Here is a 23592-nt window from a genome sequence, read left to right as displayed (position 1 = left end):
CTTCCTTCCTTCAACATTTTCCTCCACACCTCTCTTTTTACAAGTCTCTTCTCTCGTTTTCATTTCATTATTGGTATTGGGCTTCCGTTTATTGGTGAAGTATCATGCCTCCATCCTTCGATATAACGTTGCTCTTGCTAATTTATTCCTAGATATCATTGCTTCTGATTTTAAACATGCAGTCGCTATTTTCAAGACGAAACGAAGACGATAAAGTCGTTAAGGATGAAGCGAAAGCAGGCTCCACCCAAAATCCCAAGAGTTATTCCGCCGCGCTTCCTATAAGAGGTATATTCGAACAATTCAGGAATAAAAATCTTCGCCCAGTTTCTGGAAGGAGTTTTCAAGAATCGGAATTTATTCATAGCAACCACAGCAAAAATAAGCCTCCAAAGGTTCTATCAAGTGTTACTGTGAAGGCAGAAGATAAAGATACTGGGCTGGAACAAACCGGATTGGGTAAATACGCCAAGATGCAAGAAGCAAAGGCTGTTCGAGGCGAGAATTTAGTTGCAACTCATACGCAAGACACTGCTAGAAACCCAGTCTTACGTTCACTACTCACGCACAGTGGCGCTGATTCCCATGATGATGAAGGTTATATCATGAACAAGGAAGAACATGAACACCGGATGCAACATGATAATAATCGCTGTGTTATCATTAAGTCCCCACCTTCTGATGAAGAAGAAGAAGAAGAAGAAGAAAAAGAGCACATTTTACATCCAATTGGTTCTACCCTAGCAGAGGAGGAGGCCGATGGAAAGTCTAGATGCAAGCGATCCTCGGAGAAAAAGAGGAAGCGTAAACTTTCCAAAAAAAGATCCAAGTCTTACAGTCGTTCAAAAAGATCAAAATTATCTGAGAACATCTCGTCAGATGACGGACAAGCAGATACCGAGGGTCTCGACGATGACGATGATGAAGAGAGTGAAGATGAATTTGGCATCAAAGGAATAAGAGCGAAATTTCCTAAAGACCTCAGCGTTCGGCACGAAGCGACACAAAAAGAAGAGCTGAGAGAAGGTAAAAGACTTTTCCAATCGAAAAGGTTCAAGAAAATGATGCTGTCAGAGTTAAAACCTCATCAAGTGACAGTGACATCGTGGATGGTGAAGAGGGAGCGAGACAAATCGAGGCTGGCGTCCGGAGGGATTATAGGTGATGAAATGGGACTCGGCAAAACAGTTACGAGCTTGGCATGTATTGCTGCCAATAGACTAAAGAAGAAAGATAGAAAGTCTCTCTCCCAAGCTACACTTGTTGTAGTCCCCAACAGAATGCTAGCCACCCAGTGGCTGGACGAAGCCAAGGTAAGAGGAGAGTAATGAGAGAGTCTGAAGCTGAAAACGAAAATCATTTCACTAACTATTTCACAGAAACACTGGCATGAAGATGCGAGCTCGCTTGTCACTATATATGACTCGGCCAATCACGGATCGAGTTTTGCGAAACACTGGATAGTGTGAGTCGGCGATACCGCTGGTGAGACATTGATATTGTCGTTAACACATGTAGTCTTGCTACTTATGCTCAAATACGGCACGAATTTCGAAAGAGAGAAAAGATGGCGGACTTAGAAAGGCAGCACGAAGACAATTACGAGGCTTCCGCACAAGAATTCGCCAAGAAAGCAAATGGTCTATTCCAAATAAATTGGATTAGAGTTATTTTAGACGAGGCTCATTCAATCACTCGATGTACTGGACTTAGTAAGTCGCAATATTGCTAAGTAGTAATGGCTGTTACATTTTCAACTAACTCAAACAGATTTGGAGGTGTGCTGTGCCATCAAAGCACAACACCGCTGGGCTCTAACAGGCAGTGCTATTGCAAACAAGCCTATGGGTATGTACAACACTGCCGCGAAGAGCAATTAGATTGTTCATTGTGATACTCATGCAAGTTCATTAGAATTCTATCCATATACACTATTTACCAAGTGCTATTTCATTGGCGGTCGGCAAGTATTCAGAAACGATTACATTGATGGGGTAGGTGCACAAATATTTGGCAGTGTGAGAGGGTACTGATAAATCTTTATCTTTAGGGGCTCTCAACTGACGAATTTGATACTGTTGTGAGCTATTTAATGTATCGCAGGTAAGTATATCGACTATAGAAACACGGAGAAGTCTAATAGAGAGATAGAACCGCTGAAGGACGGCTCAATATCCCCGAGACGACACATCAAGACATTATTGTCCCAGTTTCACAGGAAGAAGATATATTTTGCAGGTACATATATAAATGCTAAACAATTTTACGCATGCATACGTTGACAATCATAGCGTTATAAACGCTTCATACGACAGGAATACACGCGTATATAAGGAATCGAAAGAGAAGGCGTTGGTGCCCATATATGAACAAGATAGCGATGAATCTGAGATGGACGGAGAAGAGACTACTCCATCTATTCTAGAAGAAGAGAGCTTGAACAAGAAAACAGAGTGTCCTCGAGTGAGGCCTACTGGAGCAACAAAACAGCTACGCATTAGGCAGGTCTTGTCTCATCCATACTGCCTGGAGAATTTTCTGATGGGCAAGGATTATCTCAATAACGACGAAGTTCAAGCACTAGTCTCTAAACTTCAAGGGATTCAAAAGAAAAGGTCGATAATTGAACAGTTGGAAGCTGGTGATGCTTGGAAGACAAATCTTGGTCAATATTCGATTGGCATTGATGCCCTCAAAGATCGCGATGAGCCTTTTTTTGGCGGCGTTTTCGACATGACCAAGATTCTAGATAAGGCTCTCCTTCAACGTATCGTTGAAACATCAAATTGTGGAAAGAATAACTGCCCGTCCCAAGATCTCAGTCGTTTTAAGGTGAGCAACTTGCTTCAATTCCAACAATGTCTTACTTTGTACCAGCTCACTTATTTATGACTCAGTGCGGCCACATATTCTGCAGCACTTGCTTTACTAAATTGACGAACAAGTGGATCAACCAGTCGGAAGGGCAGCGAACTGGCGTAAGTTTTCATGGTCCTCCTTTTAACCGTGATAAGTATAAGCTGATATATCTGAACAAATTCGAAGACCCCCAAGTGTTCGATCGATAGTTGTGGCCAGGAGCTTCTATGTGGCCAGCCAGTGGTTACTTTGGAAATGATGGCCGCGACGGCTAAAAAAAATAAATCTTATATGGAAATGGGAAGAGATGCACTCAATAACACGGTCCAGGCAAAGCTCGAAGAACCACTGTTTTTTATGGCTGATTCTTCTGGTCCACTATTCACCCCCCCTCCAAGCGCAAGAGTTACGGCGACGATGGCTATAGCAATTACTTGGCTCTCCCAAGCTCCTCAGGACAAAATCATCAGTGAGTGCTTGGAGACTCCAAGACTGAGACTTAATGTTGATAAAGAACTAATTTTATGATCTAGTCTTTACCCAGTTTATTCCCACCCTAAAGATTTTGGGATATTTATTTGAGTGTCTTGGTGTAAGATTCATTTACTTCTCTGGCACTATGCCGAAACATAAACAAGAACAAGCGATAAACGCATTCCGCAACGATCCAACTGTGATGGTAATGGTGAGTTTCAAGAGCGTTTGAGCAATAACTACTCACGATGGATGTTTTTACTAACGTCTATATCCACAACACAGATCTCTACCTTAAAGACCGGCGGCCAGTCCCACAACCTCACTATTGCGAATCGCGTCATCCTCATCGATCCTTGGTGGAACAAGACGGCAGAAAAGCAGGCTATAGGCCGTGTTGTTAGAATAGGCCAAAAGAAGAAGACTTATGCGGTGCGCATCATGACGAATCACTGCGTAGACGAGCGTGTTATCGCACTGCAGACTACCAAGGCGATAACTGTAGACCGAATGCTGCAGGATGACGGACACGACCGTGTTCCTGTTGGCAACAAGCGATTCGCAGATCTCTTTACACCAAAAGTGGAAAAAGAAGAGAAAAAGAAGAGTAAGCGATAGTCTTCGCTTTTCTATTGGAGCACATTTCTTTAATATGGGATTTATTTGCGCAAATCGAGAGAATTAGGGACTGGAAATGGGTTTATATTAGCTACAACGCTTGCTGATATTGATTCTGCGACTCTCATATGCATATTCATTTGCTCAATTACATACTTAGCTGATATTAACGTCGAAATCGACAAACTACATTGCTTTTTTCTTATTTATCACTTGGTCCGATTTAGCACACAAGGAAAAATATAAAGCTACGAGCTGCATCAAGTCCAAAGAATCTCCCTCTTTTGCTTTCATATGTGCCTCTTCTGAATATTACACTAATAATGGAACATATCAAGTAGAATCACTTAATGTAATTAAAGCACATCGTTATTTAGCACTCAAGTTTCGTTTCCAACACCCCAGCGTGGTAATGACACGAATTTACAGCTATTTTAATCTACTGCCTCTGCTATTTCCACTGCCTCTACTATTTCCATTGCCTCCGCTATTTCCACCCTCTACTATTTCCACCCTCTACTGCTTCTAAGTGCGTATGGCAGTTTGATATTTTTATATGTGGACTGACTGCTCTTTTGGGTCGCGGCTGGGGATTGGATAACGAAATGGGCGTGCTCAATAATATTTCCTTAGCTAATAAGAAACCCAAATCTTCTTAACATATTCTATGACATAAAATAAATCCCCTTTATGATGCTATATCTTCATATCATCCTCCATAGAGATGCGCAGCTTCTTCACTCATCCAATTGCTCTCGGATATCTTTCAATGTCGATGCGACTGCTGACATGAACTGCCGCAAGTCATTCTGCATGCTATCAAGAGTTTGTGTGTTCTTCTGGACGACACCATGAACTTCACGAAGTTCTAAATGTTGTTCTAACTGGGCTTTTTGGATGCTTTCCTGGGTGATTTTAGCTTGTTTATTGACCTGTTTCAGAATTTCATCGTGGCCTAAATTGACTTGTTTTGGAACGCTCTCCAGTGCTGAAGACGGCCTCTTAGCCTTTGGCACAGTTAGTGTGTTAACAATATTATCAATGTTCCATGTGCCTTGCCATGGGGTTCTTTGTGAGGCCGCTGGTGTTGAAGGGTCACAATTTTCCAGAGTAATAGGATTGTTTTTATTGTTATTTGAAGTTGTTGCTTTAATATAGCTTTCATCTTCACATTTTGTGCTTTGCTGGGTTTCGCACCGTATCAAAATCGACTCTCCAAGACTTACAGACATTGGTGCTGGGTAGAAGTGTCGATATTCTGCCGAGTGATCTTCGATAACTGAGGTGCCGTACCGAAGCGCTATAGCTTCTCTGTAATGTCGTGGTAAATCTCCATACAGGGAGGAGAGAAGCATGTACACAGGCCACGAGAGCCTGACAAAGTTTCCTGTGTCATCGCGAGCACGCTGATATAAGCTGTGCGCTGTTACTGTTCCCCCAGCCCGTTCAAAAAGCTTTGTGACGAATTCTCTTATGCGTGTGCTCTGTAAATACCGGAGATACTTTTGACATTGGCCGATAATCATCTAGCTTGCTTGTTTCCAGTAAGTTTGAACGCATCGAACTGCATCATGGTACATGGGATCAGATTCCTGTAGACTTGCCCATTGCAGTGGCGTTGATGGAAGTCAAACTGAACAATGCCTTTTTGCTAAAGAGCGATAAGATTCGAGAGATCGTGGATATTTAGGAAGCAAAGGAATAAGAAAAGGCACCGCAGATATGTGGCCAGATATCAGCCACGGGACTACTTTACGACCGTATCCCAGTGAATTGAAGTGAAATAGGTCTGAAAACAGTAATGGCATCTATTTTTTTGACGAATTCATAATATGTAACAGTTCGCTATTCACAAGCTGCTTTACGGCCGAGTTAATCGTGAGCACAAATAGCACCCTCCTCAACTTTATCCAGGTGTACCAGCGACTCCAAAGACTACAAGTGCTTGCTTCCACTGAATTGTTACAGATTTCATATACCATTCATTTACAGTCTTGCCATTGCTTGTACTGCTTGCTTCTATCACTCTGGTAGCAGCCCATTACATGGATCTTATTACATGAGCCCTTCACAGAGTTCAATCTGGAAAAAAAAAAATAGGAAGTCGAGGACACGAGAGTTCGCTGCGATCTTAACAATCTGACCTCTCCAATGTACAGGCACTACACATCAGATACCTCATATATTACAAATACTTCATCTCTTAATAAAGAGGATTGTCAGAGACCTTGGCAGGCAAAGCCAAACTAAGAATGAGGATTTATTCAGGGGGCGGGGAAAAGGGAAAAATGACAACGACCAACAACAGTGTAACGTGCAGGCATTACAGTTTCTATCACCAACAAAGCCAACAACCAACGGCCACTTGCATTAGTATGAGGCATTAGTTCCTCTCAAGCCTCGCACGAACCTTTACCGTTCCGACGATCCAAGGCTGTCATTGCGCAATGATCTATTTTAATAACATGAGGAGCAGAGCTTCTACAATGAGGCAGAGAAACAGGTCTTATCTCCTACAATTAGAACAAAGAAAGTTGGCTGGTACATGTATGGTGACAGAGAGGAGGCTGCCAAGGTGCCTTAATCCCACATAAGACCAACAATACTCGTATTACGACTCTGTACTGGCATCACACTTGCATGGGGAGATAACGTGGCGTTCAATCTGCAGGCTTTGGAGAGCACTGCATATTTGCGTGGGCGTGGAAATTATCCGAAATGAGAAGCCATAATCCTGTATCCGCGGTCGACTGATGGTGTTCGGGGGACGGCATGAGAGAAACGGAGAAGAGCAGTAACAGTCCCCCTGGCTCTATGAGCGTTTCTTATCCGTCCGTCGTGGCAAACACGGATCTATGCTCTGTGCTTCCCGTCTGTGCTTCAGAAAAATCAGCCGTTATCCTTCTAGACTATTGATACAAAGGACGGAGGTGTTTGCTATGCCAATTGCTGCTTCTCTCGCTCACAGAAAAAGGGTGATTGAATGCACTTTTGCATAGACAGCAACACTAGTCTGTTGATTGCCGGTCAATCAGTCACCACATCCAAGAAGTCCAGGTGAATCGACAAGATCATTCCAGCCAGCCGATTCTTGACAAAGAGCAAGCAGGCCGCAAGCAGGCCGCAAGCATCATGGGAGACCCAATTACCGACTTGGGCCTTACGTGCCCCCAATCCGGCAAATTCTACATCTGCGAAGACAAACCGAATCGCTTCGTGGGATGCTGCACTGTCGACCCGTGCTCGACAAAAGACGGCCTCTGTCCTGATAATGATGTCCGGCCTGCATCGTTCGACCCCGACGCTTACGACCAGATTCTGGCGCAACAATGCGTGGATCCTGGATTCCTTTGGTATACCTGTCGCGACTCTTCGCCTCCGTTCATGGGATGTTGCTCCCAGATGGGATGTGAGGATCACGGCTGTCCGGTAAACAAAGTTGGAGCGGCGATTCTAAGCAGCAACGCGAAACAAGCAGCTCCTTTCTTATCGTCAGGCAGCTCGTCATCGACATCAAGCTCTTCGATAACATCATCAAGCTCTTTGACAGCAGCCTCAACGGCCAGCAGCGCTGTATCAACGACACTAAGCACAGCCGCTAGCACGAGTCAAAGCACCGCGCCACAGCAAAACGCTCAAAGCACTCAAACTCCGGCAGATCCACCTTCGGCGCAGAACGGACTGGGCAAAGGTGCCATCGCAGGCATTGCAGTGGGAGCAGTCGCGGGAGTTTGCATACTGGCCTTGGTTGCCCAGGAATAATAAGAAGCAGCCTCAGTATGGCTTCGCGGTTGGCGGCAGTGGTAAAGATACGCTTACCGAGCATCGAGATCGTACAGCACCACCGTTGCTAGGAGGCCGCGGTAATGATGCTGCGGTGGAACATATGGCGGAGCTGCCACCATCACCGCCTCTCAAGTCTCCAGCCATCTCGGAACTGCCTGCCACGCCGTCGCAGCAGAGCATTAGCTCTGGTACGACACCAGCCACTGGACATATCGTGTCCTTGATGAGCTCCGAAGGCCCAGCTGGCAGAGAGAGCGCAATTTCCGGCTTTTCCGTCCCAACACAGCTGACGCCGCATCTAAAGCAAGAGCAAGAGCAGTCACCATTGATTCACCAGTCAACGCTGTTTGAGCTCGAGGACTCGTCGAGCCGCGCACTCATGGGGAGATCGCAATGATTATACGACACACTTTCACGGGACGAATAGCCCAAACGTGGCATGACCAATGGCTTCATTGCATAAGTTTCATGCACCTAGTACTACGTCCGTACAACTACCCATTTTTGTATTGATCCCCCAGTTAATGCAGTGTTTGTAATCGCGGCAAGGGAGAGCTTGTTTATGACGGGCTGCGTGGCTAGCGGTTGTTTCGGGATACGAGGGCGACAGCTTACTAGTGGCATTATTCATGGTGGAGTTTCAAGCTTTTTTACGGCTTCTCACCTTTATTTCGCTCCCTCTCTTTTGGCTCCTTGCTTTATTTTCCCTTTATAGGCCTATTTTAGTATCGAATCGAGATTCTTTTTGATCCAATTGTGCTAGCTGCATCTAGGGGGATTCCCCCCCTGGTCCCGCGTTTTGTGTGCGTGTATAGTATATAGCAGCAGACCAGCAGACGACTCGTATACTCCATAATTTCTGTAAGCTGTACATACACGGAAGCAAGCAGCACTCCCAAATTGCAGTCTCACAAAGATGGGAATGACCTTCATTCCATTGGCTTGCGCACGACTCCCTTATCGTGGCCAATCAGAGGCACGGGCTTGACCTGAGCAGAAAGAAAAAAGTTACGAAACCGTGGTCTCGAAAGAAAAAAACTGGGAATCAAAAAATAGAGCAAAGACCGTGGAAATTATGCTTCAAGCCGCTCCAACGCCTCAGTGGGCTCCTGGCTTTGCCTACTCCGTATTTTACAGGTAAATTCAAAATTCAATCGCCTGGAAAAGCCGGGGCGACGAGAGATGCTGTCTCTTTTTCCTGGAGAGACAGATCCATCCCCACCATCGCCCCAGACGTATGTTACACTCAATTCGCCGTCGTGGAGGTCATACGAACGTCATCCTTTCTTAGGCGAACTGATGCCATCTTCGTCTTCCATTTTTTTTCCGCTCTGAGAGGGTTGGAGGGCCCAAAGAGCTAGAGGGATAAAAAATTGAATGGCGAGTGCGCGGACGAAGACGTCCAAGCCACGGGGAAGCGCAGGGTTAGTCCACTTGAGGCGCAGCCTTTATGCGGATTACGACATGTGAGACACGAACCCAGCTTATTGTATACAGTGTGTCTCTGCTGCTGTTTCTATTTTTTGTGATGCATCCGTGTTTGTTTCTTTTTCTCGCATTCTCTGCTTGTCTCTTTTCGGCGGGCAGTGCTCGAGACAAGATCGCCGTTGCCCATGTAACCTCTCTGGTTGCCCAGTTGGGCCAATTGCCTAATTAGGACGGCCGTTGACGCATTCCATGACCAGATATAAAGTCATCGACTCTGATCTGGAGACCACTTTGAAATAACCATACATGCTAATAGCAACCAAAAACCACCGCCAAGCTCCCAGTTAAACGGATTCTCTCCGACCGGTATTATGCCCAATGCAACGCCAGCAGCCGGTCTGCCGGAGGATACGTCACCATTACAGTGCCTTGTCTCCTCCGCGTAACGCTCAGCGCCGATCGGTTGCAACGCCACCGGGAAATAATCCCTGTAAGAACATTCTGCCGCACACCATCTGTGTGTGCAGAGACTCGAGGTCTTTCTGACGGCTTCGTGCTTTCTCGTGTATGTATACAGTGGGCAGCGGGCGATGGTAACAAGTAATGTTTACGTACAGATGTATCTATCCATGTCCGTGTGCGTCTATGGATCTACAAGCACTCCGCAATAATAGTACTCGATTATGTGATTGTTATGTCTGGCTGCCCAAGTACCAAGACGTCCAAGCAGCGCCCCCTTGCCTACGTCAACACTGTGTTTGTCTTCGCTCCTCACTCCCCCGTGGATCCTCCAGCTGTGGCTGTTGCATGACTTTTGTTCTTTTTTGGGATAAGGGAGAGAAATTTGCCCGGGGCTTTGATCGTTTTAAAGGGCTGATGGCCTCCCTCTGTTTTGATTCATACCACTCTTACACTTCACTCACCCCCTTCTCTCCTCAGGCCCATATATACCATATAATCTGTTCGTCCCAGCGTCGACTTACACACTTACATATCTTTGTTCTTCCTTTTTTCTTGCCAGGCAAACAAGACTGAGAATCCAATCGTTCAAAATCATTATAACAAACACAAAATGAAGGCCCAAACTCTCGCTGTTATTGCCCTCGGTCTCCTCTCCGGAGAGGTTCTTGGCCAGTCTACCGCTACAGGCGCCGGTGCTTCTGTGTCTGCCGCCGTCTCATCTGCCGCCGGTGCTGCCAGCTCTCTTGCCTCCAGCATTCGCTCTGAGGTTTCATCCGTGGTCAGCAGCGTCGAAAGCCGCGCCTCCTCGGCCGCCTCTGCTGCTTCATCTTCTGCCTCCAGCGCTTCAACTGCCGCTACTGGATCTACCTCTTCTGGCAGCAGCACCAGCACCGGCCCCGTAAGCACCACCGTCACCTCCGTGGAGTCCGGCACTACTGTTCCCGCAACGACCATTCCCGGAACTACCAACAGCCATACCACCGTTCCTCCCTCCACCAAGGCCGGAACCACCAGGGCTGCTTCTACTCACACTTTCACCACCACTTCTTCTACTGGTCTGGCTATTGCCCCTACTGCCGACGCCAAGCTGCTGGCTCCTATCATCGGTGCTGCCGCCGCCGTCTTGTTGCTGTAAAGCAGCATTTTTCCATATTCAGTACAACTCCTTCCTTGTTCAAATATTCGTTGGAGGACTTAATAATATGGAGTGGGAAATGAGGTTTTAATGGGTTTTGCTTGTCCTGATAAAAAAGAATTACGCATATGGACCTACCTACTAATTAATTGGTGTGCTTTGGTGTGCTTTGTTTTTAATACCTGTTCACCGGAGACACACGACGGCGTTACTTTTAATTGACCGCTTAAGTCACAGATTATTTACGAATTGTATGGTGATTAATGGCTACATAGTTGAAGTGAAGAGTTCAAAAAAGATTATTTTTTGCAATTTTCAAACTGAACGCATGATTCCGTGATTTGCTTATTCATAGTTACATATTACGAGTTCGCAAATTAGCCAGTGTCATCATTATCATCAGCATAGCAATTGAGGTATTAGAAATATAGTCATGAAGCTTGTCTCAAATGTTTAAATCATCTAATCTAGAAAGTAAAAGAAGAGCATTTCATAGAGATTTACGAGCCTTAAAACCGTCACATGGTGATCGCTCTAGACATAAAGTTGCCCGGGCGGTTTACTTTTCATGTGGCGGGCGCCTCTGGAGCTTGTATCCAACTCTAAGAGGGAGGATATGACCAATAATGACATGGATCGCATCACGTACGATACGCGAGCTGAACAAATAATTGCACCAATTACAACTGATTATGCATATATGGGATTTAATCACATGTATATGAGCGTGATTGCGAATCTCCGAAATGCCAGAAGGCATTGTACATGTATAAGTGAAGCTATCGCCGTATTGAGTCGAGATATATAAACTTCGGATTGCAATCATCTATTTACCTATATAACGAGTATAAATACTTTTCAGAATGGTTTATAGTGATTTATAATTAATTTTATTGTATGATTTCTTACTGAAAATTATCATGGGGCTTTTCTCAGTGCTCGTGCATACCCAGGTAGCCAAATGATATACACCATACATATCACGTATCACTAAACTAGAATTACCTTCACTGAACTTTGAATTGCTCAATTTTTGTGTTGCTACACGTTGCTCTCTCCGATAATGCCAATTTCCAGTGCTTCGATCACAAGCCGCAATCTCAGCTGTAATATGGATACTTTCATACAGGCGCCGCGGCAAGCACTTGGCGGTGTACCTTGACTCATATCTGCAGTACTCTTGAATTAATAGGATGCTTAGATCATTAGTAAAGTATTCGTTAAATGAATCTGTTTGTATCTTCTCATCGACCACAAAGTCGATAAATGTTTATCTATCTCATGATAAAGGTGGTGTCAAGCTGTGTGACCGGCCAGTCGCTAAGCACCTGCCACCACTTGCACACTGCTCATATCCCTTTGTTTCCTCAGGCAATACACTAGCCTATCTCTTTTTGCTTCCTCTTCACATTATTTTCTCTCCAGCTTCCTTCAATTCTCCTTGATACTCCAGTAGCCACCGATTGACCATCACATCTGCACTTACGATGTCGTCTGATATAACCTCTGCCGCAGTTTCAGGCAATGATGCCGCTGAAACGGCCCAGCCAGATACCGAAATCGACGAAAGTTTGATTCCGATATTTACGGATAGCACCACAGGAGATGATGAAGGCACTGAAGATGATGACGAAGATGTAACCGGCGAAGATGGTGAAAATAACTCTTCCCAACCCGTGTCTCTTATAAAAAGGAAGAATAAAAACAAGGGGTTTATGGTCAGAGGTCCAACAGCGCTGCCCAAAAATCGCGGTAATGGATTCGAAGGTACGAGATATATGTCTCTGGAAACCACGAGAATGGTTTGATGCTGAACGGCAATAGAGTATTTTGCGGATCCGCCTATGACTCCCGAAGAAGCTAGGCAGGAGAAACAAGAGATTTATCATCCGTACGTGTTATTCTAGATTCATTGAGACTCTGAAGACATATTAAGCTAACTCAGCGCTATAGAGACCTTCCCTTTGAAAAGTATGGTTAAAATTGGATGCGTTAACCCTTCTTAACCCTTCTCTCTGTCTTGTTCTAGCTAACCTGATATGCCATCACACAGGCGAATGCAGTCATGTATTCAACGTTATCGTTCCCGCCGTCGCCTTCAACACCATCGAATTCTTTACTTTGACGAGTGCCTTTTCCTCGGCGGCGTAGATACATCTCAAGCATTCTACACTGGACTCGATCCAAAGGAGCTCAAACAGCTTACGCCCGCGCAGCGCAAGGAAGCTACAACTAGGCATGTCATCCACGAAGGTTCTTCAGCAGGTGACCGATTCTATGACGGAGACGAAACGAAATGGGCTGTCGACTTTTCCGGCGTAGTAGCAGGCTTCTTCTCTACGACCATTATACCACTAACTGGCCTTCAAAGCGGCCCGCTGGAGGAAGCAATAGACGTGATAGAAAACTTCCTTCGCTACATCCTTCATCACGACGTCTGTCCAGAGTACGAAGAGGATGTCAAAGGGGCAATGAGGGTCTGCCAAGTGGCCAGGGAAGAATGGCCAATGCTAAACGCTCTGCAGACGACGCTTCCGGGGCTCTTCAACCTGGCTGCGACTGAACTCTTCTCCAAGCCTGACCTCGATGCCTGGGCTTTTCACCTATTCAAGGTGCATCATGGATTTGAAGCTAAACCAGTTTTTTATTCGGCCATTGCCATGCTTGAAGATACAAATGCATTTGAATATCTCACTGGACATCCTGTTACGCTTCTCAGACAATACGAATGCACACTGGAGATCACAATGGTAACTCTTCCAAGTGAAGAGACGATTCAGCGGTTCAAGAGTCTTAAAGTTGAGACAAAAGGAGGCACCAACAAGGTCCGACTCGCACCTCTTGGCAAAGTAACACTCAAGCCAGCTACCATTGAGGATGGATGGGTCCATCCAGACACGCCGCATCCTCTTGAAGGAAAGGAGATTGACCTATACTTCGAGCAAGATGTTCTAGTAAACTTCAAGACAGGCATGAAGATGACACTGGAAATCGGCGAGCTTGGAGGCGGAGTGAATTTTGTCAGACGCATTCTCAAAATCGTTCCATCGTTTTACACGTTTCTGCCACAGGAACTTATGAGAGGCTTCAAGCCTCCGCGTGAGAATGATCGTCCTGCACCATCTATTCACAATCCCATGGCAGAGGACAGCCAGGTAGTAGATGAATAAGTCTTAAGACACATTTTAATTGCGCAGATAATAGCTAGCTAGCTTCATACAGAAAATCAAAAAAAAAAAAAAAAAAAAAAAGAGTTATTAGTGTGGGCCATAGAAAGCTCTCTCTCGAACAGGTGTTGAAATATAATATTCTTCTCTCAACAGCCTTGAAAGGCACCAAAAAAACATCAAAAGAGGTTCAAATCCCTTATCCCAATCATACGTAATTTGCTAGTAATTCCAACGCCTTCAAAGCTACTCAAGAAAAAGAAAAAGGCACCACATAGTAGCTAAAAGAGAAATACGTCATTATCTTTGTATTCTCCATTTCACCAAATTTCTTGTGTAGCATAGTTCCATTGACGCCGTCGGCCTGGTATCTGTATCTTTATCTGCCAATATTGTCTGGCAGTTGTAAGTGGATGGCGGCAAAACTCTATTTACCCATTAAGGTCACGAGACCTGTCTCTAGTCTCGCGTCTGGATCTTGTGGTCGCCAGCAACAACCTCGGCGTATGAAGGAGGAACGCCCTGGCCCTCAGGGTTCGAACTGCCCTCTCCAGAGCCGGCTACACCCTGTTGCTGAGGCTGGGGCTGAGGTGAAGGGCTCTGGTGGGAAGTGGTGCCGTAGTTCATTTGGTTCGAGGAGCCTTGAGGCTTTGGTGGCTGGCAGTGAGGGCCATGGGGAGTCTGAACGTAGACATATGTGACTCGGCCGCCTTCGCGGTCATTGGGGATGGCCTCATATTCGTAGGCGGGCTCGGGGAACTTGGCGATGATGTACCAGGCGTGAAGAAGGCCGGGGATGAAGCCGAGGACGCAGAGGAGGATGTTGATGAGGGAGTCGGCGCTACAGATGCCACACTTCACCCAGACTATACATCAAAGGTTAGCATAGATTATACGATGGCAGAATATCATCTTCTTAGAAGAACTGAGCAGTGGGGTGACATACCAGGCAGCGGGGGAAAGAGAATGGCAAGGATGCCGAGGAAGATGTCGGTTGAGCACATCGTAGCCGAGGGCGAAGAGAAGACGGCTTGGAGATGGAGACAGCTGGCGGCGATGAGCGAGTTGTGAAGTCGTACAAGTCGAGTCGAGAGAAGCTCAACGGTATAGAATCGACAAATAAACAAGCAGATTAAGTCTGGAAGTCCTTGGCCCTACCAGATGAGATGGATAAAGGCGCGAAGTGGGCTGGTGACGGGTGATGACGCCGGGTTTGCTGCTTATTGATAAGGTTGCGTAATGCTGGGGCTGGATGAGGAGGAGGTGATTGGCTGGTTGGGGGACTTGTGGGGGTCGACAACCTGACAGAATGGGTTGCATAGGCGGCCTCGATGCGGTGGCTTGGCTACAGGGTAAGTGGGTAATGCATCTAGATCTAATATATGAGCTTGGATCGCTGATTGTTGCCGATGTTGGCAATGGCGATGGTGATGATGCTCTCATTATCGCTGGCTCTTTTAATCAAAGCATGATAAAGATTTTTTTTTTAATCCTAGAAGTCATTTTCCTAACCTCAGTTGCTGTGCTCCATAGCTACCGTATTCTTGGGTGGACCTTTCCACTGAGTCATACATACCGCCTTAGCTGGTGTTATAGTGGTGGTGTGATCCATCAGCACCAAAGACACGATGGCCTATTGCGGCACACAGCAAAGTCTTGTTTGGTAGGACGCAGCATTGAGGGCTCGAAAACGTAACAGGGTGTGGCGGAATGCTACCGTACCCTGGGCAGATTTTGTAGTTGCTTGAATCACGATGTTGCTCTGCGTCAGCCGCATCCTATCTGGAGCACGCACGTCTCATTTTGTATATTCAAATAATAATAATGATAACTAATGAAAATACACTATTAGCTTGTGGTATGCTATTTCATATAATGTAGTATGTTTCGCGTAAAGAGCTTGTAATAACAGGCAGAGCTGTGCAAGACGCAGCTTCGGTAAAGCGGCCTCACCGTTATACCCGATGTTTACCCTCGGTGAGAAGGCGCTGACCTTGAACTTTTCCAAACTTACAGCAGCCTTGCCGCTAGCGCGTCTGCCAATATTCGCAAATCGCCAACTCTCCATCCTGCTCCATGCAGGACATCAAATCGCAAACATGGACGACCTTTTGAATCTCGAGCTCTTGTCCCTCGTTTCGAAAGTCACCTCCGAGCTCCAGAATCATGTTGGCATCAGTGACAAGACCCTCGCCGAGTTCCTAATCGCACAACGACTCGAGAGCACCTCCAGCGATGACTTTCGCAAGAGGCTCGACGGGCTTAATGCCGACTTCCCTGCGAGTTTGATCGACAGTTTAGATCGTTTGGTGGTTGCTATGCATCCCAAATTCAAAGGAAAAAATGGAGATGCGTACGACAATGAGCACCATCACCACCGGACGTTTGAAGAGAATGAGAAGGTGTTCGGCGGACTTGCGTTGCCTGATAAGCAAGTCAGCTACGGTGACGGTGCGAACGCTATCGACGATACACTGGCGCTTCTAGAAGGGCTCGAGGGAAAGGCTAGAAAGGAGAAAAAATCTCGAAAAAGGAGTAGAAGTCCCGAGGAGGCTAGAGACTCGAGATCGCGGAAGCATAGATCAAGATCCCGAGATCGAAGGAAGCGAGACAAGCACAGGTCCCGATCGCGATCGCATGATGAAGGAAACGAAGACTGGCGAGACGGATTCCGAGATTCGAGGAAGTCACGAAGCCGGCGAAAGTACGATGACTTTGACGGCGACAACCACGACGAGTTTCGCCGTGCCCCCGCACCCGAAATGGACGACGAACCCATCATGAACAAGATTTACGAAGCCCATATTACTGGAATCAAAGATTTTGGCGCTTTTGCGAACTTGCATCATGTTAAAGGAAAGGTCGACGGCTTGGTTCACATCTCTCGCATTGTCTCTGGTCAGCGTGTAAACCATCCTTCGGATCTACTCTCTGGCGGCCAGCAAGTCTGGGTGAAAGTGATCAGCATCGAAGGCCGCAAAATCGGGTTGTCTATGAAGGACGTTGATCAAGAGACTGGCATGGATCTCCAACCACAAGCAAGACTGACTACCGGCGCAAATATGGAAGCTCTTGGTGGCGGTGGAAGAAACGGGTTTGTTGAAGCTGCGCCAGCAATGCCTCGTGATACACTGGGTCCTCCTAGACGACAGAAGAAAAGAATGACTTCACCTGAGCGCTGGGAGATCAGACAGCTTATTGCCTCTGGAGTAGCCAAAGCGTCAGATTATCCCGATCTTGAAGAAGACTATAATGCAACGCTGCGTGGAGATGGCGAAATGGAATTGGAGGAAGATATTGATATCGAAGTCCGAGAGGAAGAACCGCCGTTTTTGGCTGGTCAGACCAAACAGTCTCTCGAGCTGTCACCTATTCGAGTAGTCAAAGCCCCTGATGGATCCATGAACAGAGCTGCAATGGCCGGCACATCACTCGCTAAGGAGAGGAAGGAGCTTAAACAGAAAGAGGCGGAAGAGGCTGCCAAGGAAGAATCAAAAGAAAGCTTGTCTGCTCAATGGAACGATCCGATGGCCGATCCCGACAAACGCAAGTTTGCTAGCGACCTCAGGAATGCACGAATGAACACCAGAACGGATGAAGAGCCTGAATGGAAAAGGGCAGTTATTCCCAAGGGACAATCGCTGGGCAAGCGAACAAATCTCAGCATCAAGGAACAACGAGAAACTCTGCCCGTCTTTGCGTTCCGTTCGCAACTGATCAAGGCGGTGCGAGAGAACCAGATCTTGATCGTTGTCGGAGAGACTGGCTCAGGAAAGACGACACAGTTGACTCAATACCTTGCAGAGGCTGGATTTGCCGAACAGGGCCTTATTGGCTGTACGCAACCTCGTCGTGTCGCTGCCATGTCGGTTGCGAAGCGCGTGGCAGAAGAAGTTGGCTGTAAGCTGGGTGAAGAAGTTGGATATAATGTTCGTTTCGACGACTGCACCAGTCCGGCTACGAAGATCAAGTACATGACAGACGGCATGTTACAGAGAGAGATTCTTATGGACCCTGATATGACGCGATACTCTTGCATCATGCTTGACGAGGCACACGAGCGAACTATTTCTACGGATGTTCTGTTTGCGCTGCTTAAGAAGGCACTGAAGAGGAGGCCGGACATGAAGGTCATTGTTACCTCGGCCACACTGGATGCCGACAAATTCTCTGCTTATTTTAACGAGTGTCCTATCTTCACGATTCCGGGTCGAACATTCCCTGTCGAAATCTTGTACTCTCGCGAGCCGGAGTCTGATTACTTGGACGCTGCGCTTGTTACGGTAATGCAGATTCACCTGACGGAGCCCAAGGGCGACATTCTACTCTTCTTGACTGGTCAGGAGGAAATTGACACGTCATGCGAGATTTTATACGAAAGAATGAAGGCCCTTGGGCCGAGTGTTCCAGACTTGCTTATCCTGCCCGTGTATGCGCAGCTTCCCAGTGAGATGCAGAGTCGAATTTTCGAGCCCGCACCCCCTGGAAGTCGAAAAGTTGTCATTGCTACGAATATCGCCGAGACTTCCATTACCATTGACGAGATTTACTACGTTGTCGATCCTGGATTTGTCAAGCAAAACGCGTATGATCCCAAGCTTGGAATGGATTCCCTGGTTGTCACGCCCATCTCCCAAGCGCAAGCAAATCAGCGAGCTGGTCGTGCTGGCCGAACTGGTCCTGGAAAGTGTTTCCGCCTGTATACAGAGGCCGCCTACCAATCAGAAATGTTACCAACCACTATCCCCGAGATTCAGAGACAAAATTTGGCATACACTATTCTGATGCTCAAGGCGATGGGAATCAACGACCTCTTGCATTTCGACTTTATGGATCCGCCGCCCATTAACACCATGTTGACAGCTTTGGAAGAACTGTACGCCTTGAGTGCACTGGATGATGAGGGTCTACTGACACGTCTTGGGCGAAAGATGGCCGATTTCCCCATGGAGCCGTCTCTGGCCAAGGTGCTCATTGCTGCTGTCGACTATAAATGTTCTGACGAGATGCTGAGCCTTGTCGCCATGCTGAACTTGCCCAACGTATTCTATCGGCCGAAAGAGAAGCAGTCACAGGCTGACCAGAAGAAATCCAAGTTTCACGATCCGCATGGAGACCATCTGACGCTCCTCAATGTATATAATGCCTGGAAACATAGCGGCTACTCTAGCCCCTGGTGCTTTGAAAACTTCATCCAGGCTCGATCAATGCGCCGAGCCAAGGATGTCCGAGACCAGCTTGTCAAGATCATGGAGCGCTATAAACACCCCATTGCATCTTGTGGCCGCGACACGCAAAAGGTCCGCCAGGCTCTCTGCACGGGATTCTTCCGCAACGCAGCGCGCAAAGATCCTCAGGAGGGCTACAAGACTCTCACGGAAGGCACACCAGTGTATCTTCACCCCAGTTCAGCCCTCTTTGGAAAGCAGGCAGAGTGGATCATTTACCACACGCTTGTGTTGACGACAAAGGAGTACATGCACTGCACGACGAGCATCGAGCCGAAGTGGCTGGTTGAAGCAGCCCCGACATTCTTCAAGGTGGCACCGACGGATAGACTGAGCAAGCGGAAGCAGGCTGAGAGGATTCAGCCACTGTATAATAAATTTGCTGGAGAGGACGACTGGAGACTTAGTGCCCAGAAAAGGGGCGGAAGAGGTGGCGGTGGTGGTACTTGGGGTTAGAATGGAAAAAGCTTTTTGCTGGAAAAAACATATTTATTATGTGGCTATATATCATATGTAATGCATGGAGTTATGGGGATTATGATGGGAAGAATTTTTCGAATTTAATCATGAGAAAGACTGGCGATATGTTCGGGGGACGATAGGTGGTGATGTATCATAGATGAGTCCTATAATAGCTGAGATTACAAGATGCTCGAGATTTATAATTCTTCAGTACTTTGATGAGTCTACTTGCACTTGATGCTATTAAATTTTTTTATTGTCTATTAGAATCTGATATTACGCTAAACTCGTATGAGGTGACTCGTTGTATCTTGCCTGTAGCAACACTTGACCTTGGCAAAGTCAATATCCAAACGCGTCTAATTGCTTGAATCTGAATTTGTGCTCTAAGAAAGAAAGATATAACTTGAAAGCAAAAAAAAAAAAAAAACTAAAGACCATAATTGCGCTGTTAGGCAAAGCTCGCTCAGGCATAGTATCGTGCTGGTAGAATTCGAGTGATGGTGCTAGTGCCTCTCTTATTATCCAAATAAGTCAACTTGATGGCAAACAGGTAAACATCTCCGCTGCTATTAACAACATATCTGTAATGACTGACGGGAAATATACCGAATGCCTCCCCGACTTCGACGCTTGAATATGGTGATACCAACTAACGATTAACTCTGACCAGCAAACATGAGAATGAGCTGGAGACTGTTTGTTATATGCCTTGCGGCCGTGCTCATACTCTCAAAGTCGCCGAAAATACTTCCTTTTAATGGAAACTTCAGCTAGGATTATTAGAATTGGTATAGACGCGCTGGGCAAGTTCCATGGGCTCTCTGTTGGCTTCTGGTTCAACACACCAGAATCTGAATTTGAGCTGATGCGCTTGGTGATTCGCCATGTATGCCATGAAATCTAGCAAGTATTCAATTTCATTCGTGTACAAAAGATTGTACCCTTCCAACCAAGGTAGGCGGAAGTCATTGATGTAAAACTCGAGACCTCCCGTCAGTGCTCGCGTCAGCCACGGTGAGCTGTTTCTGATAATGATAGTGTGAATGTCTGTTTCCATCAGAAAGATGGCTCTGTAGATAATATTCAGAGCCTTTAGCAGCGCATTGAGGCAGGCAGACTTTTTGTTCTGTGGATGACTTTCTCCTACGGGACCCCATTTGTTGAGAGGAGACCAAGGGCCAAAATAGACGCCCCATACAACCGGTGTAAGCGCGTCGCCTCGGTCAAGGCCTGCGATGGAGACCACTACGGAACTTTCGTCCACCCAAGTATTTTCCTGCGTTAATACGGGAAAGTATGGTGGTTTCAGTTTTCGGATGTGCGATATATACTTGTCTGGATTGTAGACCAGAAGCCCGTGAGGGGGGATGCCTCGGACTAGAGATGGGTTGAACCAACGGATGAGCGAGAAGCCATGCTCATCATAACCTTCATCCGACGCAGTGGAGGGAGCAGGCTCGGTGTTATCTCCATTTGGCTCATTTTCACTGAGATGGTCGATGGATAGACCGTTGAGCTGCTCACTGAGCTGCTGGATAGGCTGACTGGGCTCGCCATTGGATAGACCATTGGATAGACCATTGGATAGACCATTGGATAGACCATTGGATAGAGCGTCGGATGGACTGTTTGGAGGGTTATAGAATGAGTGATTGAGCGGAATATTAGGCGGACTGTGTTCTTCAGCACTGTCATGTAGACTGTAGTAATAACTGAGCCCATTATAAGCCACTCCATTGCCATGATGAACATTGGTCTCGGCTTCGTTACTAAGATAGAAGCTGTCGTTATTAGTATTTGTGGCAGAATTACCATTAGAGGATATGTCGTCAAAGTGCATGCTAGCTGCATCTGCACCCAACCAGCTCTGGTCATGTCCACCAACCTCTTCGCCGTTTGACATGCCGTTGGTCTGAACACGCGAGCCGCCAGAATCCATGCTCTCGAAGTTTGGTAAGGTATTTGCATAAATTGGGGGTATATTGTCCATATCTCCGTTTAGATGAGTCGTGTCTTGAATAAAGGGGCTCATGAGAGTCGAAGGTACCAGGAGAGGGCTTGAGCGAGTGGAGTTGACTGCGAGTAGCGAAAGTATTGCAGCAAAATACTGTAGAAGTATGCTGAAAAAGATATTCTACGCGTGGTAGAATAAAACAAGTGACGAAAAGTAAATACTAGGCTGCTCATTTGTTTATTTGGAGAGATCATCTTTATTAACTTTAAATTGTCGAGGCAGGAGCGCCTTGTCTTTAGCATGAAGGTGAGAGGATAATCGGCGGTTAACCAGCACTTGCAGCTGAAACGACGTTGCCTGGGAAGATGCTACATTCAAGTTGCCTGCGAGACAATAAATCATCTTATATTGGTACCCAGGTAAGTTGTGTGTAGAGGCGGTAGAGGCGGTAGAGGCGGTAGAGACAGCAGAGACAGCAGAGACAGTAGAGATAGTAGAAAGGAGATGGCACTGTTTTAATTCTTTATATTATTGCTTTTGCTGTTTAATAAAAATTACATTTTCGCTTATAAGGACTCTAATCATCATCCACTTCCTGCAGGTTCTGAGAAGTAATTAAATCTGCAACGGAGGCTTCTAGTTCCTTTTGCACATCTTTTGCCAATGTCGGTGACATTCGTCGCTTTCTAAACTCCATGTCCCAGATATTATTAAAGTCCATGTCGCTATCGCTATCACCGCTGGACAGTTCGTGAAATTTTCTTTTTAATGGAGTGGCAGATTTGGACCCACATCTACTGTAAAGGTTTTGAAGTTGCGGACCTCCGATATCCATTACCAGATACTCCATTTCATCCGTGTCGTCCGTGTTCTCATTATTAAGTCTAACAACTTTGCGTTTAAAACCAGCAGTAATGAATGGTCGCACCCGCTGAATAATAGTCCAGGCAAATCGAGCAAAGAGAAAATTTCTTCCCTGATCTGGCGAAAGACATCGTATCTCGATATTGTGGTAATCTGGCCAAATTTCAGCAGCCTCTGATAAGAGGACGTGAGTGACATATCGAGTTCCACTTGAAGTTTGTTTCGGTATAATAACAAACCATCGATCGTCAAAACATTTGTGAAAATCCTTTTTCAGAGGTATAATATTGTCTGAGCTGTCAATATCCCCATCTGAACCCATCTCATTTTTTGCAAACCATACGAACTCTTGTCGTGGGATAATATGAGCTCCAGTCACAGCGTAGGAAAATCCAGAGAGAGGACAAGATTGCGATTGTTAAAATCGTCGCAAAGAATAGTTGGCCAAACATTTTCCACGTCTTTATGGGGAAATTTCCAATCTCGAAAACTGGGAACGATTGGAATTTGTCTAGAATATGTCAGTGAAATGTGATATATTCAGAGAAGAAAAGCACGAACCTATACCGTCGATGAAAAAATAATGATTCTTTTTTGTTAAAAGTCCATGTGAAGGTATATTAACCCGTTGTAGACCAGATTGATCCAGAGTGAAATATCCGGAATGAAAAACATTGTTGGCGATAATTTGGCAGGCGAGTAGAGCTGTTTCGTAGTGCACTCCAAACACAACTGTACCGTTGGAATTCACGCAGTCGCTTCGTGCCAGTGTCAACAAGGTATCTGGAGTCGAGTAGCCTGGATGCAAGAAACGAATTTGGCCTTTTGTCTTGAGTTCGCTCTGCACCCGGGGAGGCATGCGCGGTTCGCTATCCATGATGGTTGACTGAAAAGGGAGATGATGAAGAGAAAGGTGGAAGATCTTAGTAAATAAATTGTTCTCCCTGAAGAACTTGCACGCTGTTTAAGAAGTTGAGAGATATACTTTCTTTGGGATCCGCGCTTTCTGGTTTTCATTATCCCTACAAACATTTCACGCTTTCAGAATCTCCAATTAACTTCTACTACCTCTACTACCTCTACTACCTCTACTACCTCTACTACCTCTACTACCTCTACTACCTCTACTACCTCTACTACCTCTACTACCTC

The 23592-nt window shown here is 46.1% G+C and overlaps 9 protein-coding genes across 9 annotated transcripts; 5 read left to right on the top strand and 4 right to left on the bottom strand.

Moving 5' to 3' along the window:
- Positions 1-176: 176 nt before the first annotated feature.
- On the top strand, positions 177-3951 carry GGI43DRAFT_433585 (SNF2 family N-terminal domain-containing protein; the record flags this gene model as incomplete). The annotated part of the gene is made up of 12 exons (XM_083209768.1): positions 177-1313; positions 1380-1465; positions 1519-1712; positions 1771-1848; positions 1915-1994; positions 2051-2103; positions 2152-2238; positions 2292-2832; positions 2898-2978; positions 3046-3328; positions 3393-3544; positions 3619-3951. 12 exons carry the CDS (start codon positions 177-179, stop codon positions 3949-3951), a joined length of 3105 nt encoding a protein of 1034 aa, XP_083061096.1.
- Positions 3952-4688: 737 nt separating this feature from the next.
- On the bottom strand, positions 4689-5183 carry GGI43DRAFT_383029 (uncharacterized protein; the record flags this gene model as incomplete). Its single annotated transcript, XM_083203327.1, has 1 exon — positions 4689-5183. The coding sequence occupies one exon, from the start codon at positions 5181-5183 to the stop codon at positions 4689-4691; it is 495 nt and encodes a 164-aa protein (XP_083061095.1).
- Positions 5184-7083: 1900 nt separating this feature from the next.
- GGI43DRAFT_383028 (uncharacterized protein) lies at positions 7084-8134 on the top strand (the record flags this gene model as incomplete). Its single annotated transcript, XM_083203326.1, has 2 exons — positions 7084-7662; positions 7724-8134. 2 exons carry the CDS (start codon positions 7084-7086, stop codon positions 8132-8134), a joined length of 990 nt encoding a protein of 329 aa, XP_083061094.1.
- Positions 8135-9974: 1840 nt separating this feature from the next.
- Positions 9975-11232, top strand: GGI43DRAFT_355828 (uncharacterized protein). Its single transcript, XM_083202318.1, has one exon. The coding sequence runs from the start codon at positions 10238-10240 to the stop codon at positions 10760-10762; it is 525 nt and encodes a 174-aa protein (XP_083061093.1). The 5' UTR covers positions 9975-10237; the 3' UTR covers positions 10763-11232.
- Positions 11233-12249: 1017 nt separating this feature from the next.
- Positions 12250-14266, top strand: GGI43DRAFT_433581 (Argonaute complex, subunit Arb1; the record flags this gene model as incomplete). Its single annotated transcript, XM_083209767.1, has 4 exons — positions 12250-12529; positions 12587-12653; positions 12716-12733; positions 12816-14266. The coding sequence occupies 4 exons, from the start codon at positions 12250-12252 to the stop codon at positions 13930-13932; spliced, it is 1482 nt and encodes a 493-aa protein (XP_083061092.1). The 3' UTR covers positions 13933-14266.
- A 122-nt stretch (positions 14267-14388) lies between these two features.
- On the bottom strand, positions 14389-14933 carry GGI43DRAFT_383025 (YqaE/Pmp3 family membrane protein; the record flags this gene model as incomplete). Its single annotated transcript, XM_083203325.1, has 2 exons — positions 14389-14795; positions 14876-14933. 2 exons carry the CDS (start codon positions 14931-14933, stop codon positions 14389-14391), a joined length of 465 nt encoding a protein of 154 aa, XP_083061091.1.
- Positions 14934-15813: 880 nt separating this feature from the next.
- Positions 15814-19867, top strand: GGI43DRAFT_402967 (P-loop containing nucleoside triphosphate hydrolase protein). The gene has a single exon (XM_083205737.1). It carries the CDS (start codon positions 15894-15896, stop codon positions 19611-19613), a length of 3720 nt encoding a protein of 1239 aa, XP_083061090.1. The 5' UTR covers positions 15814-15893; the 3' UTR covers positions 19614-19867.
- A 521-nt stretch (positions 19868-20388) lies between these two features.
- Positions 20389-21654, bottom strand: GGI43DRAFT_422345 (uncharacterized protein; the record flags this gene model as incomplete). The annotated part of the gene is made up of 1 exon (XM_083208095.1): positions 20389-21654. The coding sequence occupies one exon, from the start codon at positions 21652-21654 to the stop codon at positions 20389-20391; it is 1266 nt and encodes a 421-aa protein (XP_083061089.1).
- Positions 21655-22153: 499 nt separating this feature from the next.
- Positions 22154-23317, bottom strand: GGI43DRAFT_383022 (uncharacterized protein; the record flags this gene model as incomplete). Its single annotated transcript, XM_083203324.1, has 3 exons — positions 22154-22708; positions 22788-22951; positions 23002-23317. The coding sequence occupies 3 exons, from the start codon at positions 23315-23317 to the stop codon at positions 22154-22156; spliced, it is 1035 nt and encodes a 344-aa protein (XP_083061088.1).
- Between the last annotated feature and the right edge of the window lie 275 nt (positions 23318-23592).

The sequence above is a fragment of the Trichoderma evansii genome (genome assembly GCF_050947405.1).
Source record: "Trichoderma evansii strain SZMC 28006 chromosome Unknown GGI43scaffold_8, whole genome shotgun sequence".
NCBI classification, from domain to species: domain Eukaryota; kingdom Fungi; phylum Ascomycota; class Sordariomycetes; order Hypocreales; family Hypocreaceae; genus Trichoderma; species Trichoderma evansii.
The sequence above is the reverse complement of the archived record's forward strand: the minus strand, read 5'-3'. Positions and strand labels throughout refer to the sequence as shown.